The following is a 20,464-nucleotide window of genomic DNA, read 5'->3' on the forward strand; positions in this document are numbered from 1 at the left end:
GATAGCAGGCGATAAGCCTTGGTTTAGCAGTACACTGAGCCGAGGTTCCGGCCATTGGCGGAGGCCTGCGGGGCAGCTGTGTTCCAGCGGACACGGGTGGATTAGAGCAGGTAATGATCTGTTTCCCGGTAAGTAGATGGTGGCCATTGGCTAGTGACATATCCAACCGTTTGTTATTTGTACTCACCTGTTGCCTTTAGTGTAGTCCTCTGCAGGGTCCAGGAGTCAGTCCTTCACTGGAGACGGTGCAGAGACGGAGAGCGGCTGGCAAGAATCCTAAGTGGACGGTTTGTGGTCATTGTTTAGAAGGTAAGACATCTGTGTGCGTCTGTTCTGTTCCCCCGCAGGCGTTACAACACTATCACATTCCACATCACTTACAATCCCATTACATTTTCCATACCACTTCTATATTTCCATTTTGACTACTGGTATTATAGTGGTATATTGAGGCAGGGATAGCCGGCAGCATCATAGCATCCTTAGGCAGAGGACAACCGGAAGTTGTCTGCTCTCCTCTGCTAATTGCAATCAGCCCTGTACATGAAATGTAAAGACTATGGGTGAGGGAGGAAATTAGTGTTTATTTGGAGTTACTTATTAATCCTCAGTAGTCCGCTTCTCACACTTGTGTGCATGTCTTCAAGGCTGACTGTGGAGGATTAATCATCATCACCATCTATATAGCGCCACGAATGCCGCAGCGCTGAACAAAGAATATTTGTCATTCACATCAGTCCCTGCTTTATTGGAGCTTACAGTCTAAATTCCCTAATGTATAAACACACACTAGGGTTAATTTTGCCATCAGCTAATTAACCTACCAGTATGTTTTTGGAGTGTGGGAGGAAACCGGAGTGCCTGGACGAAACCCACGTAAACACAGGGAGAACATACTAACTCCACACAGATAAGACCCAACACCGGCGCTGTGAGGCAGATGTGCTAATCACTGAGTCACTGTAAAAGTGATTGAAGTGCTCCTATCTGAATGTGACTACATTTAAACAAAGCAGCAGTGATCTGCACTGTTTAGTGTGGTCTGAATACCTCTGTTTCAGATTGAACCTTTATATAGTTGGTGATCCTTGTGAGTGCTTGTGCACTGCTTATTAGGAGATCTGTCTGTCACAATCTTCCTGAGTCTTCAGAGATTGGAATTGAACATTTCCTGTCGAACATCATGTGCCAATAACCAAGCTTCTAAATGTATGTCGTTGGTTAGGAATATGTGGGCACACAAAAGGCCTGTGTTGCGCGAGTCCTAGAGTGGTGACACATGGGCGCTTGGAACTCTACCACTGTGATAATATTTAGAGTGTTCTATCTCTTGTAGTGCCAAGTTGAAGTGAAGAGGGCTCGTTCCACCCCACTCGCAGTGGAAAGATTAATCTCTGAAGACCCATTATGCCATGTTTGACTTGAATTGATCTAAAGTAACAGTGGGAGAGTTTTTTGATGTCCATACAGTTATATTTGTACCCAGGACTTCAGATCAATGGAAAACAGGAGCAGACAGGGTACCTATTTAAAAACCGTTGGATACTACTGAAAAATTAAACATGTGTAGATGATGTAATCATACACCTGCGCTAAATACTAGATATTTGGCCTGGTTAAAGAAACACTACCACAAAAGTATCCTTCATCTCTTCCATTGATCTGCACACTTTGGATCCTTTTGTTCCTTTTCACTCTATCATTACTTAATCTGGCTAATACACATTCATTCGCATCTCTCACATATCTCCATTGTGCACCTACTCCATTTACACTCTCTCCTATTGACTGTCACCAGATTTCTCTCCAAACCCTTCTCTTTCTCCATCATGCTATTTCTCTCTCCCCTATTGTGATCTCCCCTTCACTAATTCCCTTCTCATTAGTCTGCTCACATGAACTGTTTTGTCTCCTGCACCCACCACACTTACCAGCCTACATAGACAGAAATAAATTTCACACACACACAAATCCTCCTCGCATGTCCTCCTTCTCCTTCTCATGGCTGCTGGTACAGTTCCCACTATCTGACCACACTCCTCCCTCCACCCCAAACCTTTTCATCCACCCAGTACATGCAATCCCATCAAACTTATCCACATATCTCCACTATCCTCTCTTCCCTTCTCCTGTGCGCTATGGAACGCCAGATCTGTTTGTAATAAACTTACATCCATTCATGATCTATTAATTTCTAAATTCCTCAATCTTCTTGCCATATACAGAAACCTGGCTCACCTCATCTGACATTACATCCCCTGCAGCTCTCTCTTATGGAGGACTCTCCCTCAGCCACACTCTCACACCCAGAAACAGACAAGGTGGTGGAGTAGGCAATCTACTCTCTCCAAGCTGCACCTTCCAAGTCATACCCTCTAAACCCTCCCTCCCATTCTCTTCCTTTGAAGTCCACAATATCCGTCTATTTTATCCTCTCCACCTTCGTGTTGCTATCATTTATCGCCCCCCAGGTCCAGCTTCCAAATTCCTTGACAACTTTGCAGCCTGGATCACTTATTTCCGATCCTTTGACCTATCATACTACGCCATTTGAATATTCCCATTGATAATCCCACTGTCTCATCTGCCACTAAACTTCTTTCACTTACTTCCTCCTCTGGTCTCTCCCAGTGGACCTCATCTCCTTCTCACTGTGATGGACACTCTCTTGACTCCTCCCACTACTGCTCCATCTCTAGTTTCTTCAATTTATCCTTCCCACTCTCCGACCACAACCTCCTTTCCTTCAGCCTCACCTTACCTCATGCCATTCCGCCTGCACCCAAATCCACACATACACAACGGAACCTAAGTAGTCTTAACCCGATCCACTACTCATGTTTACTGAAACAACTATTTTCTCCAATGACTGCATTGTCCTGTCATAATCAGGCCGTCTCTCCTGCCAGAATCACCACCTGCTCTCAGATCTCCCTCACTGTCAATAACACCATAATTTCCTGTTTCCCAAGCCCTGATGTCACATTTAACTACGTCCTCTGCTTTATTCCTCACATCCAGACTCTCTCCCAATCCCGTTGACTCCACCTTAGAAACATTGCCAGAATACTCAACATGCTACCAAAAGTCTTATCCATTCTCTCCTTATCTCCTGTCTTGACTACTGCAACCTCCTGCTATCTGGCATTCCTGACACCCATATATCCACACTTCAATCCATCCTAAATGCTGCTGCAAGACTGATATTCCCCTCTCACTGCTCCACCACTTTGCAAATCCCTACACTGGCTCCCTGTGTCCTCCAGAATACAAATCAAATGACTCACAGTTACCTACAAAAGCCCTCAACAACACCCCTGCATACATCTCAAATTTTATATCAAAATACTCTCCCTCCCGCCCCCCTTGATCTACTGCTGACCTGTGCCTTGTCTCATCTCTAGTAACCACCTCTCTCATAGAAACATAGAATTTGACAGCAGATAAGATCCGCTTGACCCATCTAGTCTGCAATTTTTTTTAACCTATGTTAACCTTAAACCCTATTTGATCCTTAGTTCTTTGTAAAGGATATCCTTATGTCTATCCCAAGCATTCTTAATTTGCTCTACTATATTAGCCTCTACCACCTCTGATGGGAGGCTTTTCCACTTATCCACTACCCTTTCTGTGAAGTTATCTTTCCTCTACTTTCCTCAAACCTACTTCCCTCCAGTTTCAGTGCTTGTCATCGTGTTCTAATAGTCTCACCTACAAGACTTCTCCCGTGCTGCTCCACACTTATGGAGTTCTCTACCACGCCCAATCGGACTTTCCCACAGCCTTCAAATCTGTAGATGCTCTCTGAAAACTTGTCCCATTTTAGAGCTTATCTTATCCCTGATAATACTAATACACCCTCACAGCGGTCCCAATCTCCACATTTGCTCCTCTTGTTTCAGTTGTGCTCTCTTCCACTTAGAACGTAAGCTCTCAAATGAGCGGTGGTAATTGGTATACCGATGTTTGGGATACAGACATCAACTATGCCTACAAAAAAAACACGAACCGTGAAATCACGGCATAATTAAAATGTACACTTCCCTTGAAAATGACGGAGGACATTACCGAAAGACCTGCTCTGCGAGCGCTGTAAAGTCCAAAGATGCTGGATGCCGGCGCTTCATTGTGATGTCACCGAAGTCAGCAGCATGTACATTTAAAGAATATGCTAAAGTGAGGGTTAGAATTAGGGTTAGGGTTACACTGTGTCAAACGTCGCTGTTGTCGGTCACGTCACAATGAAGCGCCGGCATCCAGCATCTACGGATTTTAAAGCAGTCGCATAGCAGGTCTTTTGGTAATGTCCTCAATTGGTGTCAAGGGAAGTGCACATTTTAATTATTCCATTATTTCACTGTTCGTGTTTTTTTTTAAGGTATACATTGTTTTATTAATGTCTATTCCCAATTGTAAAGCGCCACGGAATTTGCTGGTGCTATATAAATAAATGTTGATGATGTATAGTCGGTGTCGGGATACCATACCCAACCCCTAATGAGCAGGGTCCTCCATACCCTCTGTTTTCATGTCTGCGTTAGTTTAATGTACGGCACAGTTTCTGATTGGTCAGCTGGTCCAGTCGTTTAAACTGAGAGTCATTAAGAGTGCCCATGTTGTTTATCGAGATTGCTGTTTTTACAGCTTTTTGGTTATTTTTACTATTATTATCAGGATTTGTTTATCCATTCCCCGTCAGCCTTGAGTCGGACACCAGCACAGTCAGGGCCAGGCTCCAATGGATCCAAAACAGGAAACCGTAACATATATATATATTTTTCTTATGATTTTTTTTTTTTAAAGGGGGGGGGGTGCTTATTTGTTCAGTTGAAATGTATTAATATAAATGCCATGGAAATGTTTATTCAAACTTATACTTTAGGTATAATAAAAAAATGTCAAAACCCCCAGGTTACCAGCATTTCACCCCCCCTTATCGTGGTCCATGGATAAGGAACATGACCCCTGTCCAGTATAACTTAATATTTAAGTTATATAAATTAATCACACCCAAACCATTACATAATTTGTATTTACACAAAATATACACACCCCACCCCCTTGTAAAAAAAAAACAAAAACATAAACAAGATGGAAGCCTTCTTGTCTTGTTTTCTAACATGGTCCAGCAGCAGTATAAAAAAAAAAGGAGGAGACTAGGCAGCCTGATAGGGAACAGTTAGGCAGCCTGATAGGGAACAGTTAGGCAGCCTGTGGCTTTCCTGCTGTTGGGGAACTACAAGTCTCAGCAAGCATGCTTGCTTTTTTTTTTTTTTAAGGAGATTTATGTGCATTTTGTTCAAATAACATTGATTTATGTGACGTGATTACTTTAGTTTATATAACTTGAGGTATACGTGGCAGGGGTCACTATACAGGACTACAGTTCTCCTGTCTCCTGAGGTTACATAAAGGTGACCATGCGCTTGTGACCTCTTTACCTCAGGGAACTAATGTGAGCCCCGCCCTCTCTGGTTTTAAAAAAGCAACATAAGCCCCGCCCACGCCAATCCGCGTCCTCCGATTGGATGCTGCTTGCCTAATGGGCGCAGCTCCAGTTGTATTTACCTTTGAGTGTAATGCGGGTTACCTCCTAGCAACGGCGAGCCCTCTGGCGAAGCGTCTGCCCATTCGCTGACGTGCCGAGGATGGGCGTGTCCAGAGGTTGACAGACAGCGACCTATGGTTGCCCCTGGATGAGGATACACAGTTGCTTTTTTTAAAATAAAACACACTCGTACCACGTGGGTCGGTGACGTCAAAGACCCGAAAGAGAAACATAACCGGTTGGGAGAGATCGCGAGCCGGCCAGTCGCGAGAGAGAGCTGCGGCCGTTGGTCAGCCCCGCGCGGACACCTGAGGCAACCTGTCGCGAGCTGGTCACCCGGTGGCAGAGGCGGGAAAGCGGACTATAAAAGGAGGTGAGCAGCAGTGTGTGAGCTGGCTGTGGAGGAGACGGGCAGCAGTGGGGAGCAGCTGTCATTGGGCGTTACTCCTGTCACAGCCACAACAACACTGGGAGATAGGCACCACTGTAGATGTCTATACAATACGTGATGCGTATACACAGACATATTTATATACATATCCTTATACTACTATAGATGTCTATACAATACGTGATGTGTACACACAGACATATTTATATACATATCCTTATACTACTATAGATGTCTATACAATACGTGATGTGTACACACAGACATATTTATATACATATCCTTATACTACTATAGATGTCTATACGTGATGTGTACACACAGACATTTATATACATATCCTTATACTACTATAGATGTCTATACAATACGTGATGCGTATACACAGACATATGTATATACATATCCTTATACTACTATAGATGTCTATACAATACGTGATGTGTACACACAGACATATTTATATACATATCCTTATACTACTATAGATGTCTATACAATACGTGATGCGTATACACAGACATATGTATATACATATCCTTATACTGCTATAGATGTCTATACAATACGTGATGTGTACACACAGACATATTTATATACATATCCTTATACTACTATAGATGTCTATACAATACGTGATGTGTACACACAGACATTTATATACATATCCTTATACTACTATAGATGTCTATACAATACGTGATGCGTGTACACAGACACACATATTTATATACATATCCTTATACTACTATAGATGTCTATACAATACGTGATGCATATACACAGACATATTTATATACATATCCTTATACTACTATAGATGTCTATACAATACGTGATGTGTACACACAGACATATTTATATACATATCCTTATACTACTATAGATGTCTATACAATACGTGATGCATATACACAGACATATTTATATACATATCCTTATACTACTATAGATGTCTATACAATACGTGATGCATATACACAGACATATTTATATACATATCCTTATACTACTATAGATGTCTATACAATACGTGATGTGTACACACAGACACATACTTATATACATTTTCTTATACTACTATAGATGTCTATACAATACGTGATGTGTACACACAGACATATTTATATACATATCCTTATACTACTATAGATGTCTATACAATACGTGATGTGTACACACAGACATATTTATATACATATCCTTATACTACTATAGATGTCTATACAATACGTGATGCGTACACACACACACATATTTATATACATATCCTTATACTACTATAGATGTGTATACAATACGTGATGCGTACATATAGACACATTTATATACATTTTCCTATACAAACATACACACAACATATATATATATATATATATATATATATAATTAGTGACATATGTCTATACACATACAGTAATACAGTATATATACTGATCAGATACAACATTAAAATCACTGACAAGTAAAGTGAAAAACATTGATTATCTCGTTACAATGGCAGTGTGGTATATATTAAGGTGTAAGTGAACAGTCAGTTCTTGAAGTTGATGTGTTGGAAGCAGGAACAATGGACAAGTGTAAGGATCTGAGCGACTTTGGCAATGGCCAAATTGTGATGGTTAGACAACTGGGTTAGATCATAGCCAAAACAGCAGGTCTTGTTCCCGGTACGCAGTGGAGTGTAGCTACCAAAAGTGGTCCATGGAAGGACAGCCAGTGAACTGGCGACAGGGTCATTGGCACCTAAGGCTTGCTGAGGCGCGTCGGGGGGCTAAGGCTTGCTGAGGCGCGTCGGGGGGCTAAGGCTTGCTGAGGCGCGTCGGGGGGCTAAGGCTCGCTGAGGCGCGTCGGGAGCCAAGGCTTGCTGAGGCACGTTGGGAGCCAAGGCTAGCCCGGCTGGTCCAATCCCACAGAAGATCTATTGTAGCGCAAACGTTAATGCTGTCTATGATAGAAAGGTATCCAAACCTAAGGACCGAAGTCACAGAAAAGAAGAACTACTCAGGGCTGTGCGATAGGGGCGACCGCCCAGGACGCAACGCAGAAGGGGGGCGCAGTTTAGGAATGTTTTAGGTTCATTTGATTAAAATTGAGGGCTAGAGGGGCGGCGTTTGTTTTTCTCGCCCCAGGCGCTAGAATTCTAAATTACGGCTCTGGAACTACTGACGGCACTCCTGTTCAAAGTACCTAATAATAAAACCCTTTTATTGTTTTCGCAATTTAAAAATTCTTTAAATACCTCAGATGATATATTCACATTCCAGCTGTCACAAGATCCATCATGGTGAAATATTTAAACTATAGATTTAGAAAGTGAAATAAGAAATACATATTTTTCTTATTTCACTTTCTAAAACTGCTCACATAACGCGTTTCTAGCTCGCGTCTAGAGATATTCTATAGAAAGAAATGTATGGATTTTAAGTTGCCCCAACGTGGATTTTATATTCTATTTTTTTTTGCTTACCTTTAACGAGCATTTTGTAAATGTCATTGGCGCTTATCTGAGTAGAATGTCGGGAACCACAAATTTTTAATCGTCTGCGGTGGCTGATCTACAGCGCAGAAATCACAAGTCTTCCACTACCCTAGGGCTTCTGTCGCCCCACTGGTCAGACACAGAAGCCCAAAAGTATGCGCCTGGGTACGAATGGAAGAGTTAAAGTGGATTTACATGGGAGCTGTCCTAAAACAGCTGATTTTGAATGATTTCTTGCATTCATCACATACAAAAATGTTAGAGCAGCACGGTAGCTCAGTGGTTAGCACTTCTGCCTTACAGCACTGGGGTAATGAGTTCAATTCCCGACTATGGCCTTATCTGTGAGGAGTTTGTATGTTCTCCCTCTGTTTGCGTGGGTTTTTCCTCCCACACTCCAAAAACATACTGGTAGGTTAATTGGCTGCTAACAAAATTGACCCTAGTCTGTCAGTGTGTGTTAGGGAATTTAGACTGTAAGCCCCAATGGGGCAGGGACTGATGTGAGTGAGTTCTCTGTACAGCGCTGCGGAATCAGTGGCGCTATATAAATAAATGATGATGATGATGATGTCACGTATGTAACGGTACAGCCCATGTTGCGAGCACTTAGTTGAAATTGAAGGCAAACTAATTTTCATATTTCCTTTAATACAATTTAAAAAAAAAAGTGTATTCAGTATAAATTCTTACTAGACATTTGCAAAACATGACTGAAGTGTTTTGTTTTCTGACATCCTGCGGTTGCGGATTGAAAAATAGTCGCCAGATGCACAGGTGCTGTCTGTACTTTCTATAGGAATCTGTATTTATGCTGTTTTCTGGGTAAGCCACTAGGGTACTAGTAAACACAGGCAGCTACAATAAATCACAGGGTATTCACCTCTGCTTTCTCTGTACAAAAACCACAATGTATTTCCTCATTTCTCAGCAGGCTGAGATGACATCTGGTTTTCCGTAATGTTCTCTGTTTGTATACTCTGCGGAGAGTTGTCCTCTCTTGCACAGCTGTATGGTTAGAAAGTCAATACTGTAACTCATGAGTTGTCGCATAGTCCGTCTGACTGTATGCAAATACAGTAATCTTCAATGTTATCTTGGAACTATGTATGATCAATACAACTGAATTGTAATTACCAGCTGTCATTCATTTCTAGGGATAGTCCCATGTTATAAGGACTGATAATGTCTCAGTTTTGAAATTCTGACCAAATGTGCAGTACACTTTCTAGAAACAAATTTGTATTTAAAATATAAATTAAGAAAAAAATCTGCAGTCAGAAAGCAGGACATGATGGGCTTTGTAGTGCACCAGCGTTTACCTAGACAAAACTAAATGGGAGTGTTTAGCAGCAGATGTGTGTAAAGTGTATTCAAATGTTGATATCCAAACAGACACCATATATAAAAATGTTACATTCAGCGTAGTTGTCTGCATGCAGATAGCCGCCTGGGCAGATTTATGAATATTCATGAGTATTAATGAGGACGTGATCATTCCGTGTATTGGCAGGAATACGATTGCTGTGTTTTGAAAATCTATCTGTAACTTCATAGAACAGTAAGGAAAAGTTTGAAAATGGTTCAGAGCCAATCAGGAGCCTATCACATGAGATTAGTGCTGGTGGATCTTCAGTCCACAGGACAGCCCACATTGATCATAGCACAAAGTACAAGACAAGAGATCGGAATACAGTTTTATAGTTGATTGTGTTACTAACTACATTGCATTTAGGTTTTTACTGAAGTTGTATTATCATACTTAAAAACACTTTAATATAAGTGCTGCCAATTAGGAGCATTTAGCCTTCGCCATAGACAACATCATCTTGGTGGACCTTCATGTCCTACAGTCCTGGTCATATCTTGTTAACTGAACTTAATTACAACTTATTTGCTTCTAAATAACTTGCACTGAGCAGAGTAGAAGACTATTAATGTGAGATGTTGCATGTAGGGTACAGTGACTGATGTCCGTATGTATATTTCTGTACATCCACAGCACTGACTGCTCCCTTCTACACCACCCCATGTTGGTACAAGAGACGGGGGCAGGGGACCTCCTGACACGGGCAGCGGCTCAGGGAGACCTTGAGGAGGTGAAGAGACTGCTCCACCAGGAAAGGATTCATCCCGACTGTCTAAACCGTTTTGGAAAGACTGCCTTGCAGGTGCGACTGAGACCTTACACTCTCTATAAACACACAGAAAAATAGAGCGGACTTTAGAGCTTGCAATCTGTTTAGGAGGCCCAATTGAATGAGCATGGGAGGGAATTCCGACAAACTACCAACATTTAGATTTCACTCTTTAGAAGTAACAGACAAAGGAACCTTTATTACCACCAGCCCCTGGTCACTAGGTGCAGTCTTCTCCTTGTACGTTTTTCCTCTCCATGTTCTGTTTATATTTATCAGTATCGCAGTATTACTATCTGTATGCTGCATGTTATACTCAGCCCCTGTCGCTTTATCGCTTTTGTGACGATGCAACTTTCAGTAATTATTTGTGTTCTGTAGGTCGGTAATGGGCAACCAGTTATCCCCTCAAGGGCCAGATGTACGGCCCTCTAACCTAGTTCCTTTTAGTCTCGGCACTATAGCCAGGGCCGCAGGTTCTGTGGGACATAGAGCAAAGAATAAGAGTTAGGGCTGGTGGGGCGGGGAATCTGCAGGTGAAGATTCGGAGGGCTGCCTGTTGCCCATAAATGCCACAATGCTGTGCCAGGTTTGTTGTACTGTATAGTGGACGTAATTCTCACTGTTCTTATGACACGTGCAAGGTCCAACTTCTATTATTCTGTGTGCAAATCTCAGCATTTGTTCTCTTCAGTAGATATGAACAAGTGCACAGTACCACTGTATTATCTTGTCTATTGGTTGTAATTCTACATGCATGAACGAGGGCACAGTGCCACTCCTCTAATTCTGTGTGCGTTTGTGACTGTTCTCATTCTGCATGATAACAATACATTGGGGCAGGAACTGTAACTAGCCTCTCCATGTGTCAAGGAGTTCAGTGCCTGAGACGGCTTGTTTAATCCATTGCAGTGGAACAGGTGATTATCACTGATGTGGCACCACTCCCTGCACTCTGCTAATTATCCACACACCCAGAGTACAGTCACACAATGCAGGTAACCATTACGTCTGCATTGGAATAAGCATGTGTTATATTCCTACCAGGCAGATGCCCACCACTGATTCCCACTTTGCAGCCCTTGAACATTTTAATTCCAGTGCATACATGTATGCTCCATGTCGTGCCAGTTTTAAAATTAACCTCTTTTTACCAGACTGTGTTTTAGCCAATGTTTTCCTTTTACCAAGAAGCATTGAAAGGGTTATTCCACCCAATAAAATAATTATTAAATGTTTTGTGAGTAACATCACCTTACAGCACTTGAGCGCTGCCCATTTATTATGTGACTGAGAAGGGGCGTACCACCACTGGCTGTCGAAGGGGTTCTTGGCATTGGACTCCTACATTTCATGTTTGGGCTTTGTTAATGTAGTAATCTTTGAGTGGTATTATAGTATAGAACATTTATTTAGTTGAACTGTTTCATTTAATAACACTTTCCTGAAAATTTCATTTAACTTCGACTGTTAGTGACTTTAGATGAACTGGGGACCAGAGATCAGGACATGGGTAGGACGACTGTAAGTGACTTTAGATGAACTGGGGACCAGAGATCAGGACATGGGTAGGATGACTGTAAGTGACTTTAGATGAACTGGGGACCAGGGATCAGGACGTGGGTAGGACGACTGTAAGTGACTTTAGATGAACTGGGGACCAGAGATCAGGACATGGGTAGGACGACTGTAAGTGACTTTAGATGAGCTGGGCACCAGGGATCAGGACATGGGTAGGACGACTGTAAGTGACTTTAGATGAACTGGGGACCAGAGATCAGGACATGGGTAGGATGACTGTAAGTGACTTTAGATGAACTGGGGACCAGAGATCAGGACATGGGTAGGACGACTGTAAGTGACTTTAGATGAGCTGGGCACCAGGGATCAGGACATGGGTAGGACGACTGTAAGTGACTTTAGATGAACTGGGGACCAGAGATCAGGACATGGGTAGGACGACTGTAAGTGACTTTAGATGAACTGGGGACCAGAGATCAGGACATGGGTAGGACGACTGTAAGTGACTTTAGATGAACTGGGGACCAGAGATCAGGACATGGGTAGGACGACTGTAAGTGACTTTAGATGAACTGGGGACCAGGGATCAGGACATGGGTAGGACGACTGTAAGTGACTTTAGATGAACTGGGGACCAGAGATCAGGACATGGGTAGGACGACTGTAAGTGACTTTAGATGAACTGGGGACCAGAGATCAGGACATGGGTAGGACGACTGTAAGTGACTTTAGATGTACTGGGGACCAGGGATCAGGACATGGGTAGGACGACTGTAAGTGACTTTAGATGAACTGGGGACCAGAGATCAGGACATGGGTAGGACGACTGTAAGTGACTTTAGATGAACTGGGGACCAGAGATCAGGACATGGGTAGGAGGACTGTAAGTGACTTTAGATGAACTGGGGACCAGAGATCAGGACATGGGTAGGACGACTGTTAGTGACTTTAGATGAACTGGGGACCAGAGATCAGGACATGGGTAGGACGACTGTAAGTGACTTTAGATGAACTGGGGACCAGAGATCAGGACATGGGTAGGATGACTGTAAGTGACTTTAGATGAACTGGGGACCAGGGATCAGGACGTGGGTAGGACGACTGTAAGTGACTTTAGATGAACTGGGGACCAGAGATCAGGACATGGGTAGGACGACTGTAAGTGACTTTAGATGAGCTGGGCACCAGGGATCAGGACATGGGTAGGATGACTGTAAGTGACTTTAGATGAACTGGGGACCAGAGATCAGGACATGGGTAGGATGACTGTAAGTGACTTTAGATGAACTGGGGACCAGAGATCAGGACATGGGTAGGACGACTGTAAGTGACTTTAGATGAGCTGGGCACCAGGGATCAGGACATGGGTAGGACGACTGTAAGTGACTTTAGATGAACTGGGGACCAGAGATCAGGACATGGGTAAGACGACTGTAAGTGACTTTAGATGAACTGGGGACCAGAGATCAGGACATGGGTAGGACGACTGTAAGTGACTTTAGATGAACTGGGGACCAGAGATCAGGACATGCGTAGGACGACTGTAAGTGACTTTAGATGAACTGGGGACCAGAGATCAGGACATGGGTAGGACGACTGTTAGTGACTTTAGATGAACTGGGGACCAGGGATCAGGATGTGGGTAGGACGACTGTAAGTGACTTTAGATGAACTGGGGACCAGAGATCAGGACATGGGTAGGACGACTGTAAGTGACTTTAGATGAACTGGGGACCAGAGATCAGGACATGGGTAGGATGACTGTAAGTGACTTTAGATGAACTGGGGACCAGAGATCAGGACATGGGTAGGATGACTGTAAGTGACTTTAGATGAACTGGGGACCAGAGATCAGGACATGGGTAGGACGACTGTAAGTGACTTTAGATGAACTGGGGACCAGGGATCAGGACGTGGGTAGGACGACTGTAAGTGACTTTAGATGAACTGGGGACCAGGGATCAGGACATGGGTAGGATGACTGTAAGTGACTTTAGATGAACTGGGGACCAGAGATCAGGACATGGGTAGGATGACTGTAAGTGACTTTAGATGAACTGGGGACCAGAGATCAGGACATGGGTAGGACGACTGTAAGTGACTTTAGATGAACTGGGGACCAGAGATCAGGACATGGGTAGGACGACTGTAAGTGACTTTAGATGAGCTGGGGACCAGGGATCAGGATGTGAGTAGGATGACTGTAAGTGACTTTAGATGAACTGGGGACCAGAGATCAGGACATGGGTAGGACGACTGTTAGTGACTTTAGATGAGCTGGGGACCAGGGATCAGGACGTGAGTAGGACGACTGTTAGTGACTTTAGATGAGCTGGGGACCAGGGATCAGGACGTGAGTAGGATGACTGTTAGTGACTTTAGATGAGCTGGGGACCAGGGATCAGGACGTGGGTAGGACGACTGTTAGTGACTTTAGATGAACTGGGGACCAGAGATCAGGACGTGGGTAGGACGACTGTAAGTGACTTTAGATGAGCTGGGGACCAGGGATCAGGACGTGAGTAGGACGACTGTAAGTGACTTTAGATGAGCTGGGGACCAGGGATCAGGACATGGGTAGGACGACTGTTAGTGACTTTAGATGAACTGGGGACCAGAGATCAGGACGTGGGTAGGACGACTGTAAGTGAGTTTAGATGAACTGGGGACCAGAGATCAGGACGTGGGTAGGGTGACTGTTAGTGACTTTAGATGAACTGGGGACCAGAGATCAGGACATGGGTAGGACGACTGTAAGTGACTTTAGATGAGCTGGGGACCAGGGATCAGGATGTGAGTAGGATGACTGTAAGTGACTTTAGATGAACTGGGGACCAGAGATCAGGACATGGGTAGAACGACTGTAAGTGACTTTAGATGAACTGGGGACCAGAGATCAGGACATGGGTAGAACGACTGTTAGTGACTTTAGATGAACTGGGGACCAGGGATCAGGACGTGGGTAGGACGACTGTAAGTGACTTTAGATGAACTGGGGACCAGGGATCAGGACGTGAGTAGGATGACTGTTAAAACGATCAGGCACTTTCCCTACCAGAATGAGAGCTCAATCAACTATCATTTCATGTTGCTAGCCGTCCCTGTCACAACCAATGTCTTATTCTTCCCCGTTGTATATTTGTGACCCCCCCCCACACACACACCAATGACGCCTGTGTTTTTCTTCCAGGTCATGATGTTTGGCAGCACACTGGTGGCGTCGGAGCTTCTGAAACAGGGAGCCTCTCCCAACATTCAGGACTCGTTTGGCATTTCCCCTGCTCATGACGCTGCACGCACAGGTTTCCTAGACACCTTGCAGGTCCTGGTTCAGTACGGAGCAGACGTCAACGTTCCCGATTCCTCCGGCTCTCTCCCCGTCCACCTGGCTCTCCGTGAAGGTCATATTCCTGTCATTGTCTACCTCGCCCCGCGTTCTAACTTGCAGCATCGTGACCGAGAGGGGCGAACGCCTGCACATCTGGCTGCCATACTGGATCCTTGCCTTGCAGCCATTTTGGCACTGCATACGTAGGAAAGACGCCTTATGTAGAATGGGCCATATGAACAATCGGTGCAGTGCCTCAGTTTACATAATGCAGCATGTTCAGTATTGTGCAGCGGCTCTGCCTCATTATATAGTGCAGTGGTAGACGTAATCTGCTCATCGGTGTGCAACGCAGCTTTAAAACCTGCACCTGCTGCCTAACCACAGTATAGGCAGCCATTTTATGGGCGGAGTCATTTAGGAGACTACAGCCAATCCGATGACTATGAGCAAGTGACAACACTGATGACATGATGTGATGTCACTAGTTCCCAGTGATTTGATTGGTTGTATTTTTTTCCATACACTGTGTAGGTAAGAGATGTACTTATAATACCAATACCATCCATTCTTGTCAGAGTTTATCAGTACACTTCAGTCAGGGTGCAGGTGTACATTCCTTGTATATGTTTGTATATATTTTATGTATGGCCAGTTATGTCTAGGTGTTGTGTTTTCATTTTAATACTCAGGTAATACGTAAATCTTTGCATTTTAACTTTTTTTTTTTTTCGTTCTTTCAAGTACTACATCTTTCCCTACGGAAGTACATTAAAATTGAAGTTATCTATTCCTCACTAAATATTTATGTATACAATGACTGTATATAAGGTTTTAATGCAGTCATTACTTCTTTATAATATATAAACAGCAATTAATAATATATTGCATCTCTTGATCCCACGAAAAAAAAGTCACCTTACAGGGGGAACATTTTTCGTTTTTTACTGCTATTTCCTAATCGGACAAAGGGTTTAAAATCTGGGGTAGGCGGGCCTGAGAAACAAAGAATTTTTCTTCTCAATCCTCCCACTAAATGCCATTCTGAGATTTGCTTGCACAGATAAACTCCATAGATCCCGGTATCCCAGTGTGGGAGAGCGTTATTATGTCCAGACTGCTTATACAGTGTTTTCTGGACAATAGGAATCCTGAATGTTCTATAACGTATAACCCTTTGTGCACCAGAGAGATCTGATCTATTCGCGTAAGCCATGCTCGTAGAAACTAAGATAAAGAATTCAGAATAAACATCTGCTTTACCAAGCATACTTGACTTTCTTCTACACATAGTAAATCCACCGTTGCCATTTAAGCTTTAAATGTTCTTTCCATTCCAACTGCACTTTAAGAAAATACTGCGTAAAGTCCAGTGGTCCAAATAGACTTTGGACATTGAAATCTTTCCGATCTTATGAAATGATTAGCTTATAGTGTGCCCCATAATCAGTCTATTTATTATTATTCAACAGCATGTCTTCATGGATTACATTGTTTTTCATGTAATAGTACATGCAAACTACTTACTGTATTTAGCAAGCTGGTCTCTTGTTTTTTTTGGGGGGTTTGTTTTTTTTTTAGATTTTTATATTTGTTTTTTTTGGTTACTCTTTCTCTTGCTGGTAATGCCTATCTGGTGCCAGTGGCTTTCTATGCAAATAAGGAGAACACATTCATAAATTTTTATTTGAAAAGGACACTATCCTTCCTGCTTCATCTTCAGGGTGAGGGCTGTTAAGACTGTTCCTGTCCGTTTATTAACCTAATTATACATCTTAATTTGATATTTTAAAGCACATTGGGGGGTAAATGTATCAAGCTGAGAGTTTTCCGGCAGTGGATTCTAGCTATCATTTATTTAGTACATTCTACAAAATGACAGCTAGAATCTGATTGGTTGCTATAGGCAACATCTCCACTTTTCAAACCCGCCGGAAAACTCTCAGCTTGATACATTTACCCCTGGGTCTTGGTAAATAACTTAATGGTAATGTAACGTACAGCCACAAATCAGAAGTTAACTTGCGTTTTCTGACCTGCGGTTTGAAAAATTACTGCTATAATGGGGTTGCTAAGAGTTACTGAACACCTATGCTCATTTGGAAAGCGGTGTGAACATCCATTTCTTTTGTGGGGATAACCATATTAAATGTAATTATTTCCTAAGAAACCTCTGGCTTTCCATGACCAATTTTTTTTTTTTTGTTTTTTTTGTTGTTTCACTGTAGAAGATATACAGGAAATATCAGCTCACGTATGTTCCATGCAGGGCACATACATTACAAGCTGTATTTAATGACTTTCAATACTTTTTAATATGAATTTTTCTCCCTTAAGTCTTTCCCTAGAGCTGTTTTGAAAAAAAAAAATATATATAATATATATATATGAATTCTATTTATTAAACACTTGAAGGAATTGTTTATTCTTGTGATATGTTTTTAACTATTAAATTAATACTTGTATGACTTGAATGTTTTCGCTTGGTGTTTTTAACTTTAAAGAGCAGCCTGTGAAATTCTTGTACTATTTTAAGTGTTGACACTACCCAATGTTAAAACATGATTGAAATAAATACAAGAAAAGTAATACAAGTCTGCTTGCCTGAATTTCATTAAATGCGGGAAGTCTGTAGTTTGGGGATGTAGTAGGTTTAGATGAATGTTTGGTATGGTGTGGGAGGCAACTGCACACAGCTTTGTCCTGATCGCTGCATCACAATGTATGGTTAAACATTCTGGTTTTTCAACAAATTATTTATTTGGCGATCACATCTGTCACTTTTTTTTTTTCCTTTTTATCGTTCCCAAGATTTGATTGGAAATATATTCTTTCTCACCATGCACAGAAAGGTTGAGGCAAATGTCTGTCTGCAAATAGTTACTGAATTCTAATACTGGTTTCAATGGTTTCAATAGAAGTATTTTCATTTTCTATATCTGGCTTAACTTTAAAAAAATAAAATAAAATTTTATTCTATATGTTGTTTGCTCTTTTCTGAGGAGTCCAATTTACCCCTGGCTGTCGCTGATGTAGTGTGTTTATTCTGTACCTAAGTCGGTGCTCTGCATTCAGAAGTTGCATTATGATGTAACATAGGTTATCACACAGACAATCAGAACAAAGCCTCTCTGTAACATATAATAATGTGCTTTGCTCTCTGTATATCCAGAACAGTACGGTCAACTCTGACAGATATCAACATAGCAGCTCTCCACTGCTTATAACCAAACCTGAGTTATTGTAGCAGACCTGGGTTTGTGAAAAGACCTCATAAGTAATTGACGGGGCAGAAAATTTGGGGAAGGGCTTGACGATGTCTATTCACCACACTGAGCCCCCGGGGAGTTTTACACGGATTGCATGTTACGGCCATAGATGGCTTAAAGCTGTGGGTTGGTACAGTTAACACAGATAAATCTGTATGTACTACAATCTTACCACTTTCACGTGTTAGGTCTTTTGTGTCGTTGCACTTTGACTCCAGAACAATTCAGGATTCCGTTGAAAATTAGTTGAGCTTGTTCAATAGGATTTCTAAGATTATCCCATTCAGTGCCTGCAAGAAAAACTTATTAGTAGTCTAATCTCTGTCAGGCATGCCTGAATTAAACTATAGCCACTAAGAGGGATATAGATATATAAAGCAGTAAGTTTATGCGAATGATTGTCTCAGTAAACAGCTCTAACAAACAAAACAAAGTAGAAACAAAATAATGAAGAGAGAATCCTACCAGTGCTTTGGTGTCCTTCATTATAGATTTAGGGGCATATTCAATTAGGGTTCCGGTCTTACCGCGGAAAGTGTGCGTCATTGCCGGTATTACGGTACCGCAATAACGCAGATTTTCGTACGCAACCCTATGGGCTGCGACAGGGCCGGATTTCCCGCTAGGCAACCTAGGCAACTGCCTAGGGCCTAGCGGTCCCCAGAGGGCCCAGTCAGGACTGGCGGTGAGCAGGGTAGGCAAGGCGGAGAAGTGCTCCCCTCCGCCTGCCATACTTCTCTGTCCGCCGACATAGTAAAAGAGACTGCGGACGGAAACAGACTTTAAAAAAAAAAAAAACAGTCACGTGATCGCATGATAGGTCCCGGCAGTCTCTCCTCCTCATTCTTTTTTTAAAGTCTGTTTCCGGCCACTGTGTGAGGACTAACCGAGGAGCTGCGTGGTGGAGAAAAAAGAAGACAGGAAGACAAGAAGACCAGAAGACAGAAAAGTGGAATACAAAAGAGAAAAAGACAGGTAAGTAAAACGGAGGCACATAGTGTGAGGTGATAATGAAGGGGCACTGAGGTGACACAGTGAGAGGGACACAGAGGTGACACAGTGAAGGGGCACAGAGGTGACACAGAGAGAGGGACACAGAGGTGACACAGTGAGAGGGACACAGAGGTGACACAGTGAGAGGGACACAGAGGTGACACAGTGAAGGGGCACAGAGGTGACACAGAGAGAGGGACACAGAGGTGACACAGTGAGAGGGACACAGAGGTGACACAGAGAGAGGGACACAGAGGTGACACAGTGAGGGGGCACAGAGGTGACAGTGAGAGGGACACAGGTGACACAGTGAGAGGGACACAGAGGTGACACAGTGAGAGGGCACAGAGGTGACACAGTGAAGGGACACAGAGGTGACACAGTGAGAGGGACACAGAGGTGACACAGTGAAGGGACACAGAGGTGACACAGTGAAGGGACACAGAGGTGACACAGTGAGAGGGACACAGAGGTGACACAGTGAGAGGGACACAGAGGTGACACAGTGAGAGGGCACAGAGGTGACACAGTGAAGGGACACAGAGGTGACACAGTGAGAGGGACACAGAGGTGACACAGTGAAGGGGCACAGAGGTGACACAGTGAGAGGGCACAGAGGTGACACAGTGAGGGGGCACAGAGGTGACACAGTGAGGGGGCACAGAGGTGACACAGTGAAGGGGCACAGAGGTGACACAGTGAGAGGGACACAGGTGACACAGTGAAGGGGCACAGAGGTGACACAGTGAGGGGGCACAGAGGTGACACAGTGAGGGGGCACAGAGGTGACAGTG

General features: G+C 43.2%; 1 protein-coding gene across 1 annotated transcript; it reads left to right on the forward strand.

The window, feature by feature from the left end:
* Positions 1-5,710: 5,710 nt before the first annotated feature.
* CDKN2D (cyclin dependent kinase inhibitor 2D) lies at positions 5,711-18,346 on the forward strand. The gene is made up of 3 exons (XM_075206815.1): positions 5,711-5,921; positions 10,424-10,592; positions 15,271-18,346. Exons 2-3 carry the CDS (start codon positions 10,452-10,454, stop codon positions 15,613-15,615), a joined length of 486 nt encoding a protein of 161 aa, XP_075062916.1. The 5' UTR covers positions 5,711-5,921; positions 10,424-10,451; the 3' UTR covers positions 15,616-18,346.
* Positions 18,347-20,464: the final 2,118 nt, after the last annotated feature.

Source organism: Mixophyes fleayi, chromosome 4 (genome assembly GCF_038048845.1).
Source record: "Mixophyes fleayi isolate aMixFle1 chromosome 4, aMixFle1.hap1, whole genome shotgun sequence".
In the NCBI taxonomy this organism is placed as follows: Eukaryota; Metazoa; Chordata; class Amphibia; order Anura; family Limnodynastidae; genus Mixophyes; species Mixophyes fleayi.

Coding starts and splice junctions, on each gene's coding strand:
- CDKN2D (XM_075206815.1), top strand. CDS start 10,452: ATGTTGGTACAAGAGACGGGGGCAGGGGACCTCCTGACACGGGCAGCG. Junction 10,593..15,270: donor TTGGAAAGACTGCCTTGCAG/GTGCGACTGAGA, acceptor TTTTTCTTCCAG/GTCATGATGTTTGGCAGCAC.